We start from the raw sequence: 20,144 nt of genomic DNA, 5'->3' as shown, positions 1-20,144 counted from the left end.
GGCGGGGCCAAAGTGGGGTCATGAAAGGTCAGGGGGTTACAGGAATGTCTGACCCAGAGGAGGGGACAGTTCATTCTGTTGTGGACTGTCCTAACCAACAGAATAAGGACAGGAATGTCCCCGGGGAGTCGTGACAGCAAGACCAGAATGAGGACCAGAATGAGGACCACATGGGCCCGGAGGAGCAGCGTCCATGTCGGATGGTCCTCTGGACGTCTGAAACGTTGCATTTATGTGGCCCGGCCTCTAGGGGGCGCAGTCGCCGCCCCTTCTGACCAGCTTCCTCTCTTGAACAGAGATTTCTTAGTAGCATCACGCACGTCCGCCCCTTTGGTGCACGCGACGTTTGGTTTTAAAATGCGTATTAATCACGTCAAGGTGGCGTTAAAGTTTACGTAGGAACAGACTTCCTCGCGAGGAGCACAGATGAGAAATCAATCAAAACGTCAGGCTGCAGTATTACATCCGGAAACGACCGGAAACCTGAGTGGGTGTTTACAGAATAAAGGATTAACTTGATTTATAACGTCACTCAAACTACTCAGCTGTAGCAAAGCCTTGGCTACTTTAAGCGTTACATTTCGCTGATTTTGCTTTGCTTACTACGATTCTGTGTATAATTTAATTAGGGTTTAAGACGCTCGGGAAAAACACAACTGAATTTGTCACCCACACACTTAAACAGGACACGTCTTAAACGCTAAATGGTACGTGAGTGGGGAAATGTATATTTCTGTCTGTATGTTTGTTGTGAAAGTCCGTGCCGGATGTCGCACGCGCTTCCCGCCTCGGGTGACGCACCGGTCTGTTCCTGGAGCAGAGGGAGGGAGGGGATGTGGCAGGATGCTAACCGGACTGGAACGGGGAGAACCTCGCAGCCTCCAGCCTTCAGCGACGATGGAGTGAGCCGGACACCGGCGCGCTGTTCGTGTGGGTTCTGTGTCCACCATGGATCCGGTAAGAACCACAGACACACGGCAGCGAGGAGGATCCAGCCTCCGAGCATCCAGCTGTTTTTATGGGTGGGGGAATGGGGATGGAGGGGTGGGGTGGGGATGCTGGAAATAGACGCCTCGCCGGTGAAAATCAAATCATCCACACGACATTTTCAGTAACACGTAAAACAAAGAAGCCACGACAGCTCCCGTCAATGTATCCGTTAATTAGGCCTCCATCACGGGCAGATGGAGGCACCTCCCACCATGATGAGCATCTTCTCCAGCCTCATATACATTTAAAAATGGCTGTTTCTACATCCACCTTCAGGCCTTTAAGTATGTGTCCCGTCCATCTTCGTACCCTGATGATAACAACAGTTTTTTCCAGAATGTTCCCAACGTTAGGGAACATGAGTGTGTGAAACAGCACTGCCTCCACCATCATTAGAATTTTTATTATTATTAGTAGTAATAATAATAATAATAATGGGCCAGATGAGGGCGCTACCTCAGGGGCCGGTGGCCCTGGGATGCTCCCACTAGCCCCCATCAATCAGTCCATCAAGACCATCTTAATGCAAATATCAGTCAAGTATCTGATGCGTTGCAGCTTGAGGCCGAGCCTGATGACCATGCACGTGTTGCTGGGTGGACGATGTCACCACGCTACAGTCATAGAAGACTTCCAGGAGAGATCTAGGGAATGATACTGGAGGGAGGAGGAAGTGAAGAACCTCTCCACTCCCAGTAAAGATCCTACTGTCGGTGGTTGCTGTTGGTCGTTAAGATAAATGTTCTCCAACTGTAAATGTGGAGCTTCGGGTTCAACAAGAATTGGGAGATGGTTGGAATGGTCAGTCAAATTTCCCAACAAATGGCTGCTCATCTCATGGCTGCCTCGCTCAGGTGGACCCTCCAATAAACTGCCGCGTTGCTGAGTCAACATGCTGAATCAACACTCAGTTAAAACATCCGCCATGTTGCATCTTTTTATCGGTGCAGACAAATGACTTCCTCTTTTTGGACACTGGACATTTATTGACTTTGAATAGGTCTTCCAGTCTCTGCAGTCTGTCCCAAACTCAGTTCTCAGGACAGAACTAGTCAGGCGACGACAGACCCAGAGGTTGTGGTGCTTCAGCAAACATGCTCAGGTGTGTTTGTGGCAGCATCGATTATCCCAACACTTGTGATTCTCCTCTTAAAAACTGCTCCATGCTCTTTGTTGTTACAGTAAGTTAAATACAGCATCATAATTTGACCTTTATCATGAGCCCTCTTATGGAAAACCACCCAACCAATCACTAACCAGGTTTCCCTCTTGTCTTTTCAGGATTGTTTCTCATCCTACTGATGCCTGGGGGTCAGAGGTCATCCACTGAATAAGTTTCTTCTTGTCACTCACCCTTTCACCCCAGCCCTTCATCACCCCCCACCCAGCACTTTCCCCACCGACTCCAGACTGTAAAGCTCCACTTCTCACCCCCTGCATTAGTTTTATGCCAACCGTTTGAGAGCAAAGACCACCACCACTCACCCCCCCACCCCAAAAAACAACCAAAAACTGAGGAAGTATCAGATTGATGCTGAGTCAGCAGAGGGTGGTGTCAGACAGCGTCTCACATAACGCCTCTCACACTCAGGCCTCACCATGATGTGCGAGGTGATGCCAACCATCTCAGAGGACGGCCGGGGGGGAGGAGGAGGCTCGTCCTCCCCCGCAGGAGGCAGTGGAGGGATGAGTGGGGGGATGGGAGGCACGGGGGGCTATCGGGATCCCCGTGGCGGCGATGAGGGCGGGAGCACCGGTAACCTGGAGTCGCTGATGGTGAACATGTTGACAGAGAGAGAGCGTCTGTTGGAGAGTCTGAGGGAGACACAGGACAGTCTGGGCACCGCAAACCTGAGGCTGCGAGAGCTCGGCCACGAAAAAGATTCGCTCCAGAGGCAGCTGTCCATCGCCCTTCCACAGGTACGTCCCCACCCTTCCACAGGTACGTCCCCGCCCTTCCACAGGTACGTCCCCCCCCTTCCACAGGTACGTCCCCGCCCTTCCACAGGTACGTCCCCGCCCTTCAAAAGTACGTCCCCGCCCTTCCAAAGTACGTCCCCGCCCTTCCACAGGTATGTCCCCGCCCTTCCACAGGTACGTCCCTGCCCTTACTCAGATACGTCCCCTGCCCTGCCTCAGGTACGTCCCCTACCCTTCCTCAGGTACGTCCCCGCCCTTCCAAATGTACGTCCCTGCCCTTACTCAGGTACGTCCCTGCCCTTCCACAGGTACGTCCCTGCCCTTACTCAGGTACGTCCCTGCCCTGCCTCAGGTACGTCCCCTACCCTTCCTCAGGTACGTCCCCGCCCTTCCAAATGTACGTCCCTGCCCTTACTCAGGTACGTCCCTGCCCTTCCACAGGTACGTCCCCTGCCCTGCCTCAGGTACGTCCCCACCCTTCCTCGGGTATGTCCCCGCCCTTCCTCAGGTACGTCCCCGCCCTTCCCCAGGTACGTCCCCACCCTTCCACAGGTATGTCCCCGCCCTTCCAAAAGCACGTCCCCACCCTTCCAAAAGTATGTCACCACCCTTCCAAAAGTATGTCCCCGCCCTTCCACAGGTGCGTCCCCACCCTTCCCCTGGTACGTCCCCGCCCTTCCCCTGGTACGTCCCCGCCCTTCCCCTGGTACGTCCCCACCCTTCCACAGGTATGTCCCCGCCCTTCCAAAAGTACGTCCCCACCCTTCTAAAAGTACGTCCCCACCCTTCCTCAGATACGTCCCCGCCCTTCCAAAAGTACGTCCCCCCCCGCCCTTCCACAGGTACGTCCCCGCCCTTCCAAAAGTACGTCCCCGCCCTTCAAAAGTACGTCCCCCCCCGCCCTTCCACAGGTACGTCCCCACCCTTCCACAGGTACGTCCCCACCCTTCCACAGGTACGTCCCCGCCCTTCCTCAGATACGTCCCCGCCCTTCCAAAAGTACGTCCCCGCCCTTCAAAAGTACGTCCCCACCCTTCCACAGGTACGTCCCCACCCTTCCTCAGGTACGTCCCCGCCCTTCCACAGGTGCAGCCACATGAAGACGGGTTGGTTTCATACCTTTCATTTCTAACTAAAGTATAGGGACCCGCTGAATCCAGTTATCAGAACATGTGTTGACAGAGGGACATCGGCCCCCATGCTGATACTTGGCTGTATTTATTAGTTTTGAACCATTTTGTGGTCAGGTGAATGGGTGAGACTCAGGACAGTGGAAGCGTGTCCCTGAACTTGCTGAGTTGTTTGTTTGGTCTGTAACACAGTATCCAGTTTAGATGCTAGTCTGATGCTGACATCATCCATGCCCTTTTAGTTAGAGTCGGGGTTTAGTTAGACTACCATCTTTTATTAAATCAGGCAAATGGACTTACAGGTGTTATTGGTTGGGACAATCAGTCATTAGAGCAGCTTAATCTGGATGAATAAGAAAGTGGGCGTAGATGTGGGGAATGTTCCACCAACAACTGTTAAAGCTGCTTAAACACCTGGACGGGAGAGCAACATCTGTTCTTTACCCTGTGTCCAGGGTCCCTCTGAGCTCATCATAATGTGAGAAGGCTGTGGTTCCAGTCAGGAGTCACTGGTTTGTCTCCATCAGTCTGTTTACTTCATGGCTGCGCCTGAAAAATCCAAATGGAACAACAGCTGTGATCTCAGATAGATTGGACGGAGCCATGTGAGCTCCCAGACGAGTTCATGGAGTTTGTCTGTGCACGTGTGCGCGCACGCTGCCAATGGAAGAAGGTTGTGATATGAAGCTGAGTGGAGACATTTGGTTGATGGTGGCTCGGATGAGTGTAAAAGGAATCTGAGAAATGGTGTGGTCTGGTGCACAGCATCAGCACAGACAGCAGCACAGCATCACTACAGACAGAGGAACAGCATCACTACAGACAGAGGAACAGCATCACTACAGATAGAGGAACAGCATCACTACAGACAGAGGAACAGCATCACCACAGACAGAGGAACAGCATCACCACAGACAGAGGAACAGCATCACCACAGACAGAGGAACAGCATCACCACAGACAGAGGAACAGCATCACTACAGACAGAGGAACAGCATCACTACAGACAGAGGAACAGCATCACTACAGACAGAGGAACAGCATCACCACAGACAGAGGAACAGCATCACTACAGACAGAGGAACAGCATCACTACAGACAGAGGAACAGCATCACTACAGACAGAGGAACAGCATCACCACAGACAGAGGAACAGCATCACTATAGACAAAGGAACAGCATCACCACAGACAGAGGAACAGCATCACTATAGACAGAGGAACAGCATCACTACAGACAGAGGAACAGCATCACTACAGACAGAGGAACAGCATCACTACAGACAGAGGAACAGCATCACTACAGACAGAGGAACAGCACCACGACAGACAGAGGAACAGCACCACTACAGACAGAGGAACAGCATCACCACAGACAGAGGAACAGCATCACTACAGACAGAGGAACAGCATCACTACAGACAGAGGAACAGCATCACTACAGACAGAGGAACAGCACCACGACAGACAGAGGAACAGCACCACGACAGACAGAGGAACAGCACACGACAGACAGAGGAACAGCATCACTACAGACAGAGGAACAGCATCACTACAGACAGAGGAACAGCATCACTACAGACAGAAACGGAACAGCACACCACAGACAGAGGAACAGCATCACTACAGACAGAGGAACAGCATCACTACAGACAGAGGAACAGCATCACCACAGACAGAGGAACAGCATCACCACAGACAGAGGAACAGCATCACCACAGACAGAGGAACAGCATCACTACAGACAGAGGAACAGCATCACTACAGACAGAGGAACAGCATCACTACAGACAGAGGAACAGAGCATCACTACACGGACACAGCACAGCATCACACAGACAGAGGAACAGCATCACACAGACAGAGGAACAGCATCACACAGACAAAGGAACAGCATCACCACAGACAGAGGAACAGCATCACTACAGACAGAGGAACAGCATCACTACAGACAGAGGAACAGCATCACTACAGACAGAGGAACAGCACCACGACAGACAGAGGAACAGCACCACGACAGACAGAGGAACAGCATCACTACAGACAGAGGAACAGCATCACTACAGACAGAGGAACACCATCACTACAGACAGAGGAACAGCATCACCACAGACAGAGGAACAGCATCACCACAGACAGAGGAACAGCATCACTACAGACAGAGGAACAGCATCACTACAGACAGAGGAACAGCATCACTACAGACAGAGGAACAGCATCACTACAGACAGAGGGACAGCATCACTACAGACAGAGGAACGGCATCACCACAGACAGAGGAACAGCATCACTACAGACAGATGAACAGCATCACCACAGACAGAGGAACAGCATCACTACAGACAGAGGAACAGCATCACTACAGACAGAGTAACAGCATCACTACAGACAGAGGAACAGCATCACCACAGACAGAGGAACAGCATCACTACAGACAGAGGAACAGCATCACTACAGACATAGAGAAACAGCATCACTACAGACAGAGGAACAGCACACACACAGACAGAGGAACAGCATCACCACAGACAGAGGAACAGCATCACTACAGACAGAGGAACAGCACCACGACAGACAGAGGAACAGCACCACTACAGACAGAGGAACAGCATCACCACAGACAGAGGAACAGCATCACTACAGACAGAGGAACAGCATCACTACAGACATAGAAACAGCATCACTACAGACAGAGGAACAGCATCACACAGACAGAGGAACAGCATCACCACAGACAGAGGAACAGCATCACTACAGACAGTAATGTGCTTTTCTAGCTAGTTTATAAAATATTTGTTAGTTTAGCATTTTTGCACAGGTTATAATGTGCAGTGAGATTTGCAAGGTCTGTAAATGATCCCTGTAGAATAGAATTAGAATAATTTAGTTTTTGTTGGGTGTGAACATGAAGCAGATGAGGATTATTTTTAATCACATCCATGATTGTGTGTCTGATGTGTCACGGCAACGTTGCAGTGTGTGCTTTTATACTCTGTTTCCTTTTCAATCATATGATGGGATTTACAGACTGACAGCCTGGAAGTTCACAGAGACCATTACAATTGTCACTCACCTAGTCGTTGCCATAGTTACGGTTTGTTTGCCCACAGGAGACAGATTTTAATCAGCCTATCAGAAGTCCACATCACAGATAATTGGATGTGATTAGAGGAAATAACTGTTGGCCTGCTGTCAGCTGGAAGCAGTCTGAGCTGGTTCAGTTGCCTGTGTGTTTGTTGAACCTGCAGGCGTCTGTTTCAACAGACAGCAACAATTACTGAGCAATTAAAGCAATTTCAAGTGCAAACATGCAGTAATGCTCTTTTATCTGATACCGAGGCCTCATTAACCATGTTGCCACTGTACAGCTGCACTTTATAGAGTTGTGTGTGTGTGCGTGTGAGTGTGTCAGTGCGTGTGTGTGTTGATATAACTGACTGATGGACAGTATTGGGGACGGTGTGTGGTTTTATGTCCTGACAAGTTTTTATTCTGTAGAATAAAGAAACAATGTTTCTGTTCTGAAAGCATTGGATGGTTCTTAAAAGATTTAACAGCGCTGAGTTTGTACAGTACGAGATTTCTTAAATCATTGAATCATTCAATGATTTAAGAAATCATTAGAATTTTTCTGACACTTAAATACTAAGAAAGTTCGATTAATTAAATATGTTAGCTAAAATATAAGTGTATAGTCATTCAGTTAATATTCTGGTCAGGTAATATTCTGCAATGTGACATCACTTCTGGCTCCACAGTCTAAATGACACATGTGAGAGCAGCTCCGGCGTGAGCTGGTGGCCCGATGCTTTTTAAAGAAGAGCTCGTCACTCTTATTTAATGGAACATCGCCTAATGAAATGCAGGGTAGTGATGATGCCTCGGCTGCGCCCCCTTGTGGTATTGCAGGAGTTTGCGGTGCTGACCAAAGAGCTGAACCTTTGCCGGGAGCAGCTGCTGGAGCGAGAGGAGGAGATCGCTGAGCTGAAGGCTGAGAGGAACAACACGCGAGTCAGTCACTCCTCACCTCCTCACTGTGGACCTGCCGCCTGTTAAACCTGCCTTAGGTTTTATGAGGTCTTGTTGCCTGTTTGCAGCTGCTGCTTGAACATCTGGAGTGCCTGGTGTCACGTCACGAGCGCAGCCTGAGGATGACTGTGGTGAAGAGGCAGCCCCAGGTTTCCAGTGAGGTGGAGGTCTTGAAGGCCCTCAAGTCCTTGTTTGAGCACCACAAAGCCCTGGACGAGAAGGTGAGAGAACGGCTCCGGGTGGCTTTGGAGCGAGTGGCCTTTCTGGAGGAAGAGCTGCAGACCTCATCTCAAGAAGTGAGTTTTCAGCATCCCACCAGCTCTGATCTGTGTGGGTGTCATCGCTGTTGATGATTGTGCTCCTGGTCAGGTGGTGTCTTTACGAGACCAAATCAAACGACGGCAGCAAGGTCTGGACAACGGCAAAGAGGTAACATCAGCAGGAGAGTTCTCACCACGCGGAGAGACAGAGTTCTGGAATATTCTCCTTCTTTTCATTTAAATAAAGAGAAAGTTTAAAAATGGCACCTTTGTAAATTCATTATCATACCTTACTTGAGAACTGGAGACTGTCTGCGTGTGATGACTAAATCTGCGTTTTTTTCCTTCAGCGGCTTCCAAATGGACCTTCCTCCATCTTGGACAACGCAGACTTAGACCGGCAGCGCGAGGGTGAGATCGAACGCCAGCGGTCTGAGCTGGGACAGCTGAAGGAGAGACTCGCCCTCATGTGCAGACAGGTACTCAGATCCGGCTGAAAGGTTCCCAAATGCAGAGGGTGATGAACGTGTTCTGTCAGGTGGGGGAGATCGAGGAGCAGCTGATGTCTGCCAGGAGGGAGCTGGCTCGATCAGAGGAGGCCAACCAGAAACTCCAGAGAGACGTGAAGGAGGTGAGACCTGCTGCTATTAAACACTCTTTATATTTAACAGAAGAAGGATTCCTGTAGTCTGTGGGATCAGCTGTCAGAGCTCGCTATGTTTCCATGGTTACCAGTCTGACTGACAATAACAATGTCTGTGGGTGAGGTTAGCCTCCAGCCTAGACAGAGACCACTGACTGGGTCCTCAGTCTGCTCTTCGTATCTTCCTCATCAGAACCTTTACTTTTGTTCCAGGCGCTCTGTCAGAGAGAAGACATGGAGGAGAGAATCACCACGCTGGAGCGCAGGTGTGTCCAGTTAACTCTCCTCCAGTCAGTCACTCACTGCTGGAGTCGGGCTGTTTCATGCTTGTTGTTCTGGACTGCAGGTACCTCAGCGCTCAGAGGGAGGCCACCTCCCTCCATGACATCAAAGACAAATTGGAGAACGAGTTGGCCAGTAAGGATTCGCTCTACAGACAGGTACAGGCATGTTCACCTGCAGCTTGGCCCCGTTTCGACTCCCCTCCTGATCCAAGGTTCTGTCCTGCAGAGTGAGGAAAAGAACCGTCAGCTTCAGGAGCGTCTGGATGATGCCAAGCAGAAGCTGCAGCAGACTCTTCAGAGAGCTGAGACGCTGCCAGAGATCGAGGCTCAGCTTGCACAGAGAGTGGCAGCACTCAACAAGGTTCATTTTATACCAGTTCTATTTACATGCTAGCTAAGAGGAGCAGGTTTGCTAATGATGCAGCCACGATCCCATACTTGTGTTGGTCTTTCTCACATGGGCCACGATGGCTCCTGTTGGAAGCTTCAGGACTGCCTCCGTTGGCTAATTCCCCGGTTTGTAGTTGTTTCATGGCTGCTCTCACCATCTCCTGTCACTCACTCAGGCTGAGGAGCGTCACGGTAACTTTGAGGAACGACTGCGACAGATGGAGGCACAGTTGGAGGAGAAGAACCAGGAGCTTCAGCGGGTGAGTCAGGCTCGCTGCTTCCTGTCATCAGGGTCTCTTCAGGGTCTCACCTGCTGGAGAGACCACAGAAACTCACTAAATGACAATAAAACAAGTGGAAGACAAAGATCAAGGCTCTTGATGGCCAAACCTTGGAGAGAGGAGCATGAATTAGTGAGGGAAACTGATTCGCCTACCTGAGAGGATGATGATGATGATGGCGTTAGAGGAGGAGCCTCTCATTCTGTGCTTTGACTGACACATTCAGATCAGAATCTTTGTGTTGTGGAGGCTTGTTAAGCGTCATCTCCTCCCCACAGGCGAGGCAGCGGGAGCGCATGAATGATGAACACAACAAGCGTCTCTCTGACACGGTGGACAAACTACTGTCTGAGTCCAACGAGAGGCTGCAGCTGCACCTGAAGGAGAGGATGGCTGCCCTGGAGGAAAAGGTCACCTCACCTCCCTCTCTGTATGCCAAATGGAAGGAACTAACCCAGTCTAACTATGATGATGTGTTTCTCTGACTCCAGAACGCTCTGTCTGAAGAACTGTCCAACATGAAGAAGCTCCAGGATGATCTGTTGGCTAACAAGGTATCAGCAACCTCCACTCTCATCAACAATGGGAGGCTGAGTTCTTCCCTGTCCCTAACTGTCTCACGTCCCCCTGCAGGACCAGCTGATTGCAGAGCTGGAGAGAATGCAGCTGGAGCTGGATCAGCTGAGATCAAGGCCTGGGGGGGCCTACTCCAGGTCACAGCTCCACTCCACACTAAAAAATGATGCCTCTTTGATTTTACCCTAACAAAGGAAATGATTGAATGTCTCATGTTAGTGAACTCTTCCACCTTCTCTGTTATTGGACACCACAGAGCTGAGCGATCTCCTCTATTCTTATCCTAGTAAACACTGAGGTTCTGTAGGTTAATCATCCTTTCACCTCCACTGATCTGATGGTGGTGAAGGTCAGTTTGGCTTAGATCTCGAGCTGATCGAGCAGTCCCTCTCCTCTGTAACATCTCAGGAGTTAATCAGCCTGATGATCTGCAGCTCCAGCAGATGCTGGTTTTAACTGGAATGATTGTGTCTCTCCAGCCGCTCTCTGCCAGGCAGCGCTCTGGAGCTGAGGTATTCCCACGGGGGCGGCTCCCTCCCATCTGGTTCCACTGCTCCCTTGGATCCCTTTGGCTCCTCCTCCACTGGAGGTGTGGTCAGGCGCAGCTACCGGGCTCGCTGGAGCTCCGCTCGAGAAGATTCTACCAAGGTGAGAATCCAGGAAGGTTCAGGTGTGCTTCAACCTCCTCAAGTTCACATTTCACCAGTTCACTACTGTTTCCCAGTACCCAGACTGGGAGAGTGGAGCGCTGCTGGGGACCGGCTTTGACCCGGGCCTGGATGTTGGCTGCTCAGATGCCCAGGATGATGGGGAGCATCGCTTTGGTTTGGAGCAGCTGTCGCCCAGAGGGCAGACAGACGTGCAGACGTTGGCCATCATGCTGCAGGAACAGCTGGAGGCCATCAACAAAGAGATCAAGTAAGAAACGTGTCCACGTCACTCCCATCAAGCCAAACCCTCAGCAGCAGAAATGACTCCTCGAGTTGAGACGAGGACAGCTCTGAGCTGGGCCAGTTGAGGTTCTGCTGCCGTGTTCTGCTCTGTATTATTGTTATTCTGATGTTTGAACAACAGTTCTGTGTTTGAACTGGATATTTCTAGACTAATCTGAACCAAAACCTAAATGAATCCCACCAGGCTGATCCAGGAGGAGAAGGAGAACACCGAACTGCGAGCTGAGGAGATCGAGAACCGCGTCAGTGTGGCTCTGGACAGTCCACCTATCCCTCCGTCCTCCCTGGGGAGGGACGGCACCGGTCGAGGCTTCATCCCCACCTCCATCACATCCTCCACCCTGGCCTCCCCCTCGCCCCCCAGCTCGGGACACTCGACCCCTCGCCTGCCCCACTCCCCGGCCCGAGAGCCAGACCGACAGGTACTGCCAGGACAAGCCGCCGGTTTTAGGAGTTCAGAGAAGCACGGTCAGAAACACGAGCTGTTCCAGATGATGGAAGCATGAGTTCTGATGGGAGCAGGTGTTGGGTCGGGGGGGCTCTCATGAAAAGACCTAACGTTGCTCTTGGTTGCTACAGACAACAAGACAAGAAGTCAAGTATGTTAATTTCATAATGAGGCGCGACCGTGACACCAGGAGATGAAATAACCGCCCGTAGGTGCATTTCTCTACGGTTGCATATAAGGGTGTTCGGTTTAGACTCAAGTCACTGGAGAAAAGCTTTTAGATCGAGCTTTTAGCTTGATATCCTGGGTCAAGACTAAAGTCCTTGTGAAGAAGTGTGAGAGGCTTCCTCTACATTCTTTTACCCCTAATGAAATAACAGGATTGTCTCCTCTCTTCTCCCCGTAGAACAACAAAGATGACGAGCGGGCCCTGGCTCTCCTCGACTCCACGCCTCCGTCCACCCCACGTGCGCTGCGACTGGACAGGATGACACTGACCCATCCCGGAGCGATGCTAGACGACCCCCGAGAGTTCCGCAGGTGACACACCTGCTATTCTTCTCATATCATAAATGTCTTTCTGGAACTTCCAATCATCTTATAGAATTCTATTTTTACTTTCATTTTCTAATTGTTTTACTTTAGTGTTATTTGTATCTCGTTTCTTGATTAAGTTATCAAAAATGATCCAGAAAAAAGATTTACCTTGGAATTTTTTTTTTAAACGAAACGTTCCTGTAATGACACCAACATAAGCCCCGCCCACCACTGACACGTCCTGACTCCGCCCCCAGCCTGTCAGCTGACTGCAGCGCTGCCAACAGCAGTCAGGATTCGCTGCATAAGTCCAGCAAGAAGAAAAGCATTAAGTCTTCAATTGGACGACTTTTTGGAAAGAGGGAGAAGGGCCGTCTGGGTCAGCTGGGTCGGGACGGCAGCGCCTCTCTCGGTAAACCTGCTGTCAACGTCATCAGCAAGCACGTGTGGCGAGATGACTTTCACTGGTCTCTTCTGTCACGCTAGCATCCACCCCCTCGGAGGAGCAGGCCTCCGGAGACCCCGTGGCCACCAACAAGACCGGGACTCTGGGTCCTGCTGATAAAGACCGCCGCAGCAAAAAAAAGTGTGTTCGCTCTTTCACGTGTTGCTGTTTGGTTCTTCACTCGCTCAGCTTTTTATCACACCGCAGTCATCACGCTCCTGCTTACACTCAGCCAGTGTTGCCATGACAACCGCACATTTTCTCAACGACTTCTTGATCTTCACTTTTGCTTGATGGCTCCTGTTCTCACCAGGCACGAGCTACTGGAAGAAGCCTGTCGCCAAGGACTCCCCTTTGCCTCCTGGGACGGACCCACGGTGGTCTCCTGGCTGGAGGTGTGGCGCCGTGGTGCCTCCTGACATTTAAAGGTTTAGAAGTCAGATGTTAAGTGTGTTGATTCTGCCTCCTGCAGCTGTGGGTGGGCATGCCTGCCTGGTATGTGGCGGCGTGTCGGGCTAACGTGAAGAGCGGCGCCATCATGGCTAATCTCTCAGACACAGAGATCCAGAGGGAGATCGGTATCAGCAACCCGCTGCACCGCCTCAAGCTGCGGCTCGCCATCCAGGAGATGGTGTCGCTGACCAGCCCGTCTGCTCCAGCCAGCACGCGCTCTGTGAGACAGCACTGTTCTGACACTTTTAGTCGTTATTTCTGTTCATTTAGGATTCAGTGAGGTCACTTGACATGTGGCAGCCATCTTTTTTTAGCACAGTGAATATTGTTCTCTCGTTCATGTCTCCTTTTGTTTCCTGCAGTCGACCAGTAACGTCTGGATGACCCACGCTGAGATGGAGTCCTTGAACGCTGCTACCAAGCCCCCGGTGAGGCCCCGGCTCTCCCTCCTCTGTCTGACAAACCCCTCTTTATTTTTTGCAATGATTTGAAGGTTGTTTTGGATTATTTTGAACATCATGTTGATGAGTCTCTCCCCCCACCCCCCCACCCCCTGTTTGAACCTCTTCTCTGTGGACCTCAGAGTTCTTCCCCCCTGGTTGCCCTTTCAGTGTGATCTGTTTCCAACTAATGACCTGCTCACTAACACACTTCCTCCTGTTTTGTCCTCTTTTCCTGCCACTGCATCCTCGTCCTTCTTCCTTTCTTCTCCATTTCTTCACCTCCTCTGCTTCTGTCCCTCACCACCTCCATATCTCTGTTTGGTCTCGGCACCACAGGAGCTTAAGGAGTTCAGCTGGGACCAGGTAAGACCCTGACCTGTGAGACTAACTAAACTTCAGGCCCTGAATCATACGAGTGCCTCCTGCAGATTTTGGCCTATGGCGATATGAATCACGAGTGGGTGGGCAATGACTGGCTGCCCAGCCTGGGCCTTCCTCAGTACCGCAGCTACTTCATGGAGTCCCTGGTGGATGCCCGCATGCTGGACCACCTGACTAAAAAGGAGCTGAGAGGGCAGCTCAAGATGGTGGACAGCTTCCACAGGTTGGACCATCTAAAGCATTTTTAATTCCAATCATCCTAATCAGGGCCGATAGTTAGATACGGTTGTTGCTGAGCTGACAGTTGTTAGCAAATGTGGTTGAGGTGTGAGTCTTCGGGCCATGATTAAATGAGACCTTTAGGTGCCAATATGACCCCAGTTGACCTACCTGACCCTCTGCTTGTTTGATCTCTCCCAGGGTCAGTTTGCATTACGGCATTATGTGTTTGAAGCGCCTGAATTATGACCGCAAGGAGTTGGAAAGGCAGCGAGAGGACAGCGCCCACCAGAACAAAGGTGAGGACATGACTGACACACACACACACACACACAGACTCATGGTGCCAGGATGAAGATTGCTGAGGGATCTCCACCCTCTCACACCTTCTCACTCACTTTGGGGGTTTTGGTGAGAGGCAGCACTGCAGGTTTAAAAGGGTTCCCACGACCACAGAGTAACGAGCGCCTGCATCCTCGACCTTCGCGGCATTAAAATCCAACCAGGCTAAGCAGCGGGGTTTGTGCTGGTTTGTTGCAGCCTTTGTTAACATTCTCATCATACTTTGACAGCATTAAAATGAAAAGCCACAGTTCTCCAGTGCAGTTTCACAGGATAATGTGACATAAATGTCAACAGGCCAAGTCTTTAAAGGAAGCTGCAGGGCTGCTTTTCCCACCACTGTAAACATGTGTGTCCGTTTAAATCTGCCCCGTCTGGGCTCTTCTCCCAGCAGGCCTCACACATCTGTGACCTGTTATAACCTTGTTTTGTTTTCAGATTGACTTTTAGAGTCTCAGAGGAGCAGCAGTAAGGTCCAAATAGCCCCCAGAACATTTCAAGCCCGACAGACATTTGACAGCTGTGCCTCCTCTTCTCCCAGATGTGATGGTGTGGTCCAACGAACGTGTGATGTGCTGGGTGCAGTCGCTGGGCCTGAAGGAGTACGCCGATAACCTCCGTGAGAGCGGCGTCCACGGCTCTCTGCTGGCCTTGGACGACACCTTTGACTACACCGATCTGGCCCTGCTCCTGCAGATCCCCAACCAGAACACGCAGGTGACAGAAACACCTCAGTGTCTGTTGTTCTTCAGCTCATGGAGGCAGAGATGGTGTGTTAGTGCTCATGTCTCAGGGTTCTGTCCTCCAAACCCGTTTTCATCTGGTTGGACTGAGGAACCTTCCTCCAGGTTGAGTTTTTGGTGCCCTCTAGTGGAGGCCTCCTTTGTTTTTGTGTCTGATAAAGATGAGCGAGATGAAGAACCAGTGCAGCAGCTGCTGGAGCCTTCAGCTCCTTTGCAGCGGTCAGAGGTGTGAAGGTCTACAAGGTGACTTGGCTGATGGTGTCCCAGTGGGGGGTCACCCTGGGCACCACGGCAGCATGCTTCCTTTCCCCCTAAATGTCCTTCTTCCTAAACATCCTTCCCATTAACCTTTTAGTTTAAGATACAGTGGGACCTCTACTTCTGAAATTAATTGGTTCCGGAAGTTGTTTCGTAACCTGAAAATTACGTAAGTAGAGACGCGTTTTCCATGTAAATGCCCTAATCCGTCCCAAGCCCCCAAAAATTCGGACATAATTTTTTTATAAATCATAAAAATGCATCAAAACATGTAACAAATACATGTTACAATTAGATTACCGCACAATAAATGTAGGAATTCAGTGCAAGGCTTCTCCAGGAACAAAATGAACTTTATTACAGGCTAATCTTACATTAGCTGTCACTACTAGCAACCAACGTTAACACTTGTGGTAACACCGCCATCTAATGGACAAACATTCGGACACCAACAATAAATCCCGGTTACAGAACCGTGCCAATCATCGATGTATTACGGCCATATTCTTTGGCGAGATCAACCAAACGCATCCCTTTTTCATGCTTTTCTATTATTTCTTGCTTCGTTTGTATGGACAAAAAAGCTCTCTTCTTCTTCTTCTTTTCTTCTTTTTCACTTTTCTCCATCACTTTCCTGGGGTCCATAGCGAATAAAAGTTAAATGAAGGCGACGCTGGGATACACACAAACTTGTACAGATTGACGTCCCTCCTAGCCAGTGGGATGACGGGAAGATGCTAGGCGATAGCCAATGGGATGACGGGAAGATGCTAGGCGATAGCCAATGGGATGACAGGAAGATGCTAGGCAATAGCCAATGGGATGACAGGAAGATGCTAGGCGATAGCCAATGGGATGACAGGAAAATGCTAGGCGATAGCCAATGGGATGACAGGAAAATGCTAGGCGATAGCCAATGGCAGAGCAGCTACAAGCATGTTTACGTTCGCTAAACTCCGCGAGCTGCGAGTAGCAGCGGTAGCGTATTTTTGCCTTTCGTATCCTGAAATTTCTTTCGTAACAAGAGGAAATATTTTCCCGTTGAGACGCTTCGTAACCTGAAATTTCCGCATGTAGAGACGTTCGTAAGTAGAGGCCCCACTGTATTTAGTTGGAATTACGAGTGTGAACAAGAAAGTACACTGGAGCCGGACCATCAAAATAATGCAGAATTTTACACCTCTGCCCTAAACTCTGGAGCTCTCGTCTCTGTCTGACAGGCCCGGCAGCTCCTGGAGCAAGAGTACAACTCCCTCATCGCCATGGCAACAGAGAGACGGCCCGAAGAGGTCAGCATGCTAATCAGCTGTTGGCAACAATAAAAGAGGTGCGTGTTTGTGTGAATGTCCTTTATCTCATGTGCAGGATGGGACAAAGACCTTCACACGTTCACCCTCCTGGAGGAAGATGTTCCGGGAGAAGGACTTACGAGGTGTGACCTCGGACTCTGCTGAGACCCTGCCTGCTAATTTCCGTGCCTCAGCCCTCACAACGCCCTCCGTTACCCTGAGGAAGGTTCAGAGCGACGGTGAGTCCCACCTGCCGGTTCTGTGTCACTCACAGTCAGCAGATACTTCACAATCACACACGCGTGTGTGTGTGGTGTGTGTGTGTGTGCAGCCAGCTCTGCTGCCCGGGGGGAGTCAGCTTCTGTGAGGACCTACTCCTGTTGAGGAGGTGAGAGCTCCTCCACTCGTCCTCTACTCATTCATCTCTGGAGGATGTCTGATTCCTGATCAGGGATGAATCACACCTTTGTGTCCAGATGGGAATGAAGAGGAGCTCCTCAGCTGCCTGATGGAGGAACATCAGTAAAAAAGGAAAACCTTACCATCCTGCAATAAGTCAAGCAAAAGGAAGGGAGACGGGACTGTGCAGAAGAGGATGAGAACCACAGATCGTCTGAATGGTTCTTTGTAGTTCAACACAACATAAAAACAGAGAAAAGAGGATGTAAAGCAAAGCATGAAAGAAAAGAGTTGGAATAATTCAGCTGATAGGAAGAAGATGTTGGACATGCTTGTGGTTCTCTTCTGTTGTACTGGTGTGAAGAATGTATGAATGTAGTTTCCACGACAACCAGAAGGGTGGAAGGGGATTGGCTGCTCCCTCTCCCTCTCTCCCTCTCTCCCTCTCTCTCTCTCTCTCTCTCTCGTTGGTGTGTGGTTCCAGATGATGTCAGGGCCCCACAGCACATGCTCATCAGAGGTCCAGGTTCTGGAGCTGATGGGGGATCCGGTGTCCCTCACTGGGGTGGTTTCAGAGCGTCCAGCACTTCATTTGTGGATGCCTGAGCTCTTCTTAGGGGGAGGATCAAAGGCTCAGGTGAGGGGAGGAGGGGGCGGAGGGGCGGAGTCAGGTCAGCATCACCCAGACCATAGAAAGCACTCCTGAAGGGCGGTGACAGGTTGTGTTTTCAGGAGGAGGAACCAGTCTCAGAAGGACTACTACCCTGAACCAGAACCTGGTCTCTGACCTGCACACAGGCTGGGGTGTGTGTGTGTGTGGGCGTGTGGGGGGCAGGAGGAGCCCCCCAGGATGATGGAGTGTTCTGCCTCTGTGTTTACGATGCATGTCAAACTGACTTTTCTTTTTGCTGGTGAAGAAATGAGGTGTCTCTTTATGTACACGTATATGTGTACTTCTATATATATATATCTGTATGATAAACCTACAGTGGGGGGGTGGTTTGTAAAACGTGTGTATTTTTTTCAGTTGTATTTTTTTATTTTCTACTATATGTTTATTTTCTTCAGGTTGGTACTGGACACAGGTGTGTTGGTGTTCTGTTCCTGGGTTTCAGTGAGATGTTGGTCATTCTAATCAGCTTCCTTCTGTAAGTGAACATTGAGACTGCAGCCATTAACAGCTTTCATCAGTAACGTGATCTGACACCTGACAAGAAACATGATGAAAGGACGGATGGAGACGGTAAAACCACAGTAATAAATGAATCCAGCTGGACCTGCTGATCACACATGTTCTGCTTTAATCATCTGTCATGTTCTGAACCCTGAGAAATAAAGATGCTTCCACAGCAGAGGTGCAGCTCTGGAGGAGACCTCTGACCTCCTGGGGGAAGGGGTAGAAGGTGGTGGAGGGGTGGTGGAGGATGGGGGGGTGGAGGGTAGGGGGTGGAGGGAGGGAGGGGGGGTGGTGGAGGAGTGGAGGGGGGGGTGGATGAGTGGAGGGGTGGGTGGAGGGGAGGGTGGGTGGAAGGATGGGAGGGTGGGTGGATGGAGGGGTGGGTGGAGGGGAGGAGTGGGTGGATGGAGGGAGGGAGGGGTGGGTGGATGGAGGGGTGGGTGGAGGAATGGAGGAGTGGATGGATGGAGGGAGGGTGGAGGAGTGGAGGGGTGGGGGAGGGGGAGGAGTGGGTGGATGGAGGGGTGGGGGGAGGATGGAGGGGTGGGTGGATGAGTGGAGGGGTGGGTGGAGGGGAGGAGTGGGTGGAGGAGGGAGGAGGGAGGGGTGGGTGGTGGAGGGGGTGGGTGGAGGAGGAAGGGAGGAGTGGATGGATGGCGGAGGGTGGAGGAGTGGAGGGGTGGGTGGAGGGGAGGCGGAAGTGGGTGGAGGAATGGAGGGGTGGATGATGGAGGGAGGGTGGAGGAGTGGGGGGTGGGTGGATGAGTGGAGGGGAGGGTGGTGGAAGGGTGGAGGAGTGGATGGAGGGAGGAGTGGAGGGGTGGGAGGGTAGGTGGATGGAGGAGGGAGGAGGGTGGATGGATGGAGGGAGGGAGGAGTGGAGGGGTGGAGGGAGGGGTGGGAGGGTAGGTGGGTGGAGGAATGGAGAGGAGGGGATGGATGGAGGGGAGGGGGGGAGGGTAGGTGGATGGAGGGAGGGGTAGGGGGTGGAGGAGGATGGAGGGGTGGTGGAGGGATGGAGGGGTGGGTGGAGGAGTGGAGGGGTGGGGGAGGGGAGGGGAGGAGGGGTGGAGGAATGGAGGGGTGGAGGATGGAGGGAGGGAGGAGTGGGGAGGGGTGGGTGGAGAGTGGAGGGGGGGTGGAGGGTGGAGGGGAGGAGTGGATGGATGGAGGGAGGGGGGTATGGGAGGGTAGGTGGTGTGGAGGGAGGGGTGGGTGGGTGGAGGAGTGGAAGGGGGGTGGAGGGGAGGAGTGGGGGAGGAATGGAGGGGTGGGTGGAGGAGGGGTGGGTGGATGGAGGGAGGGAGGGGTAGGTGGAGGGATGGGGGGGTGGGTGGATGGAGGGAGGGTGGGTGGAGGGGAGGAGTGGGTGGATGGAGGGAGGGAGGGGTAGGTGGAGGGATGGGGGGGTGGGTGGAGGGGAGGGGTGGGTGGAGGATGGAGGGGTGGGTGGAGGAGGGGTGGGTGGATGGAGGGGTGGGTGGATGGAGGGAGGGAGGGGTAGGTGGAGGGATGGGGGGGTGGGTGGATGGAGGGAGGGGTGGGTGGAGGGGAG

General features: G+C 51.6%; 1 protein-coding gene and 1 long non-coding RNA gene across 5 annotated transcripts; one reads left to right on the top strand and one right to left on the bottom strand.

Moving 5' to 3' along the window:
• The first annotated feature begins 757 nt into the window (after nucleotides 1–757).
• ppfia3 (PTPRF interacting protein alpha 3) lies at nucleotides 758–18,764 on the top strand. Of its 2 annotated transcripts, XM_057015098.1 has the most exons (30): nucleotides 758–957; nucleotides 2,272–2,910; nucleotides 7,949–8,050; nucleotides 8,137–8,364; nucleotides 8,438–8,497; nucleotides 8,679–8,807; nucleotides 8,867–8,959; nucleotides 9,185–9,237; nucleotides 9,318–9,411; nucleotides 9,482–9,616; nucleotides 9,822–9,905; nucleotides 10,205–10,336; nucleotides 10,418–10,480; nucleotides 10,560–10,639; nucleotides 10,982–11,150; nucleotides 11,227–11,420; nucleotides 11,640–11,877; nucleotides 12,310–12,443; nucleotides 12,698–12,852; nucleotides 12,927–13,026; nucleotides 13,199–13,280; nucleotides 13,358–13,558; nucleotides 13,701–13,766; nucleotides 14,118–14,144; nucleotides 14,210–14,385; nucleotides 14,583–14,680; nucleotides 15,265–15,440; nucleotides 16,945–17,013; nucleotides 17,090–17,252; nucleotides 17,345–18,764. In XM_057015098.1, the coding sequence occupies exons 2-30, from the start codon at nucleotides 2,590–2,592 to the stop codon at nucleotides 17,395–17,397; spliced, it is 3,675 nt and encodes a 1,224-aa protein (XP_056871078.1). In that variant the 5' UTR covers nucleotides 758–957; nucleotides 2,272–2,589; the 3' UTR covers nucleotides 17,398–18,764. The 2 variants fall into 2 exon arrangements, with proteins under 2 accessions (XP_056871078.1, XP_056871077.1); XM_057015097.1 differs by lacking the exons at nucleotides 758–957; nucleotides 2,272–2,910; nucleotides 7,949–8,050 and having other exon boundaries at nucleotides 8,143–8,364; nucleotides 17,345–17,401; nucleotides 17,490–18,764.
• On the bottom strand, nucleotides 7,118–10,236 carry LOC130515128 (uncharacterized). Of its 3 annotated transcripts, none has more exons than XR_008947150.1 (5): nucleotides 10,082–10,236; nucleotides 9,801–9,958; nucleotides 8,618–9,475; nucleotides 8,067–8,479; nucleotides 7,118–7,291 (listed from the first exon to the last, which is right to left on the bottom strand). It is a non-coding gene; the product is annotated as an uncharacterized LOC130515128 (long non-coding RNA). The 3 variants fall into 3 exon arrangements; XR_008947149.1 differs by having other exon boundaries at nucleotides 9,801–9,955; XR_008947148.1 differs by lacking the exon at nucleotides 10,082–10,236 and having other exon boundaries at nucleotides 9,694–9,824.
• Nucleotides 18,765–20,144: the final 1,380 nt, after the last annotated feature.

The sequence above is a fragment of the Takifugu flavidus genome, chromosome 18 (genome assembly GCF_003711565.1).
Source record: "Takifugu flavidus isolate HTHZ2018 chromosome 18, ASM371156v2, whole genome shotgun sequence".
Taxonomy (NCBI): domain Eukaryota; kingdom Metazoa; phylum Chordata; class Actinopteri; order Tetraodontiformes; family Tetraodontidae; genus Takifugu; species Takifugu flavidus.
Note: the sequence above shows the minus strand (reverse complement) of the source record. Positions and strands in the feature narration are given on the sequence as shown.

Coding starts and splice junctions, on each gene's coding strand:
- ppfia3 (XM_057015098.1), top strand. CDS start 2,590: ATGATGTGCGAGGTGATGCCAACCATCTCAGAGGACGGCCGGGGGGGA. Junction 2,911..7,948: donor TGTCCATCGCCCTTCCACAG/GTACGTCCCCAC, acceptor GTGGTATTGCAG/GAGTTTGCGGTGCTGACCAA. Junction 9,617..9,821: donor GAGTGGCAGCACTCAACAAG/GTTCATTTTATA, acceptor TCACTCACTCAG/GCTGAGGAGCGTCACGGTAA.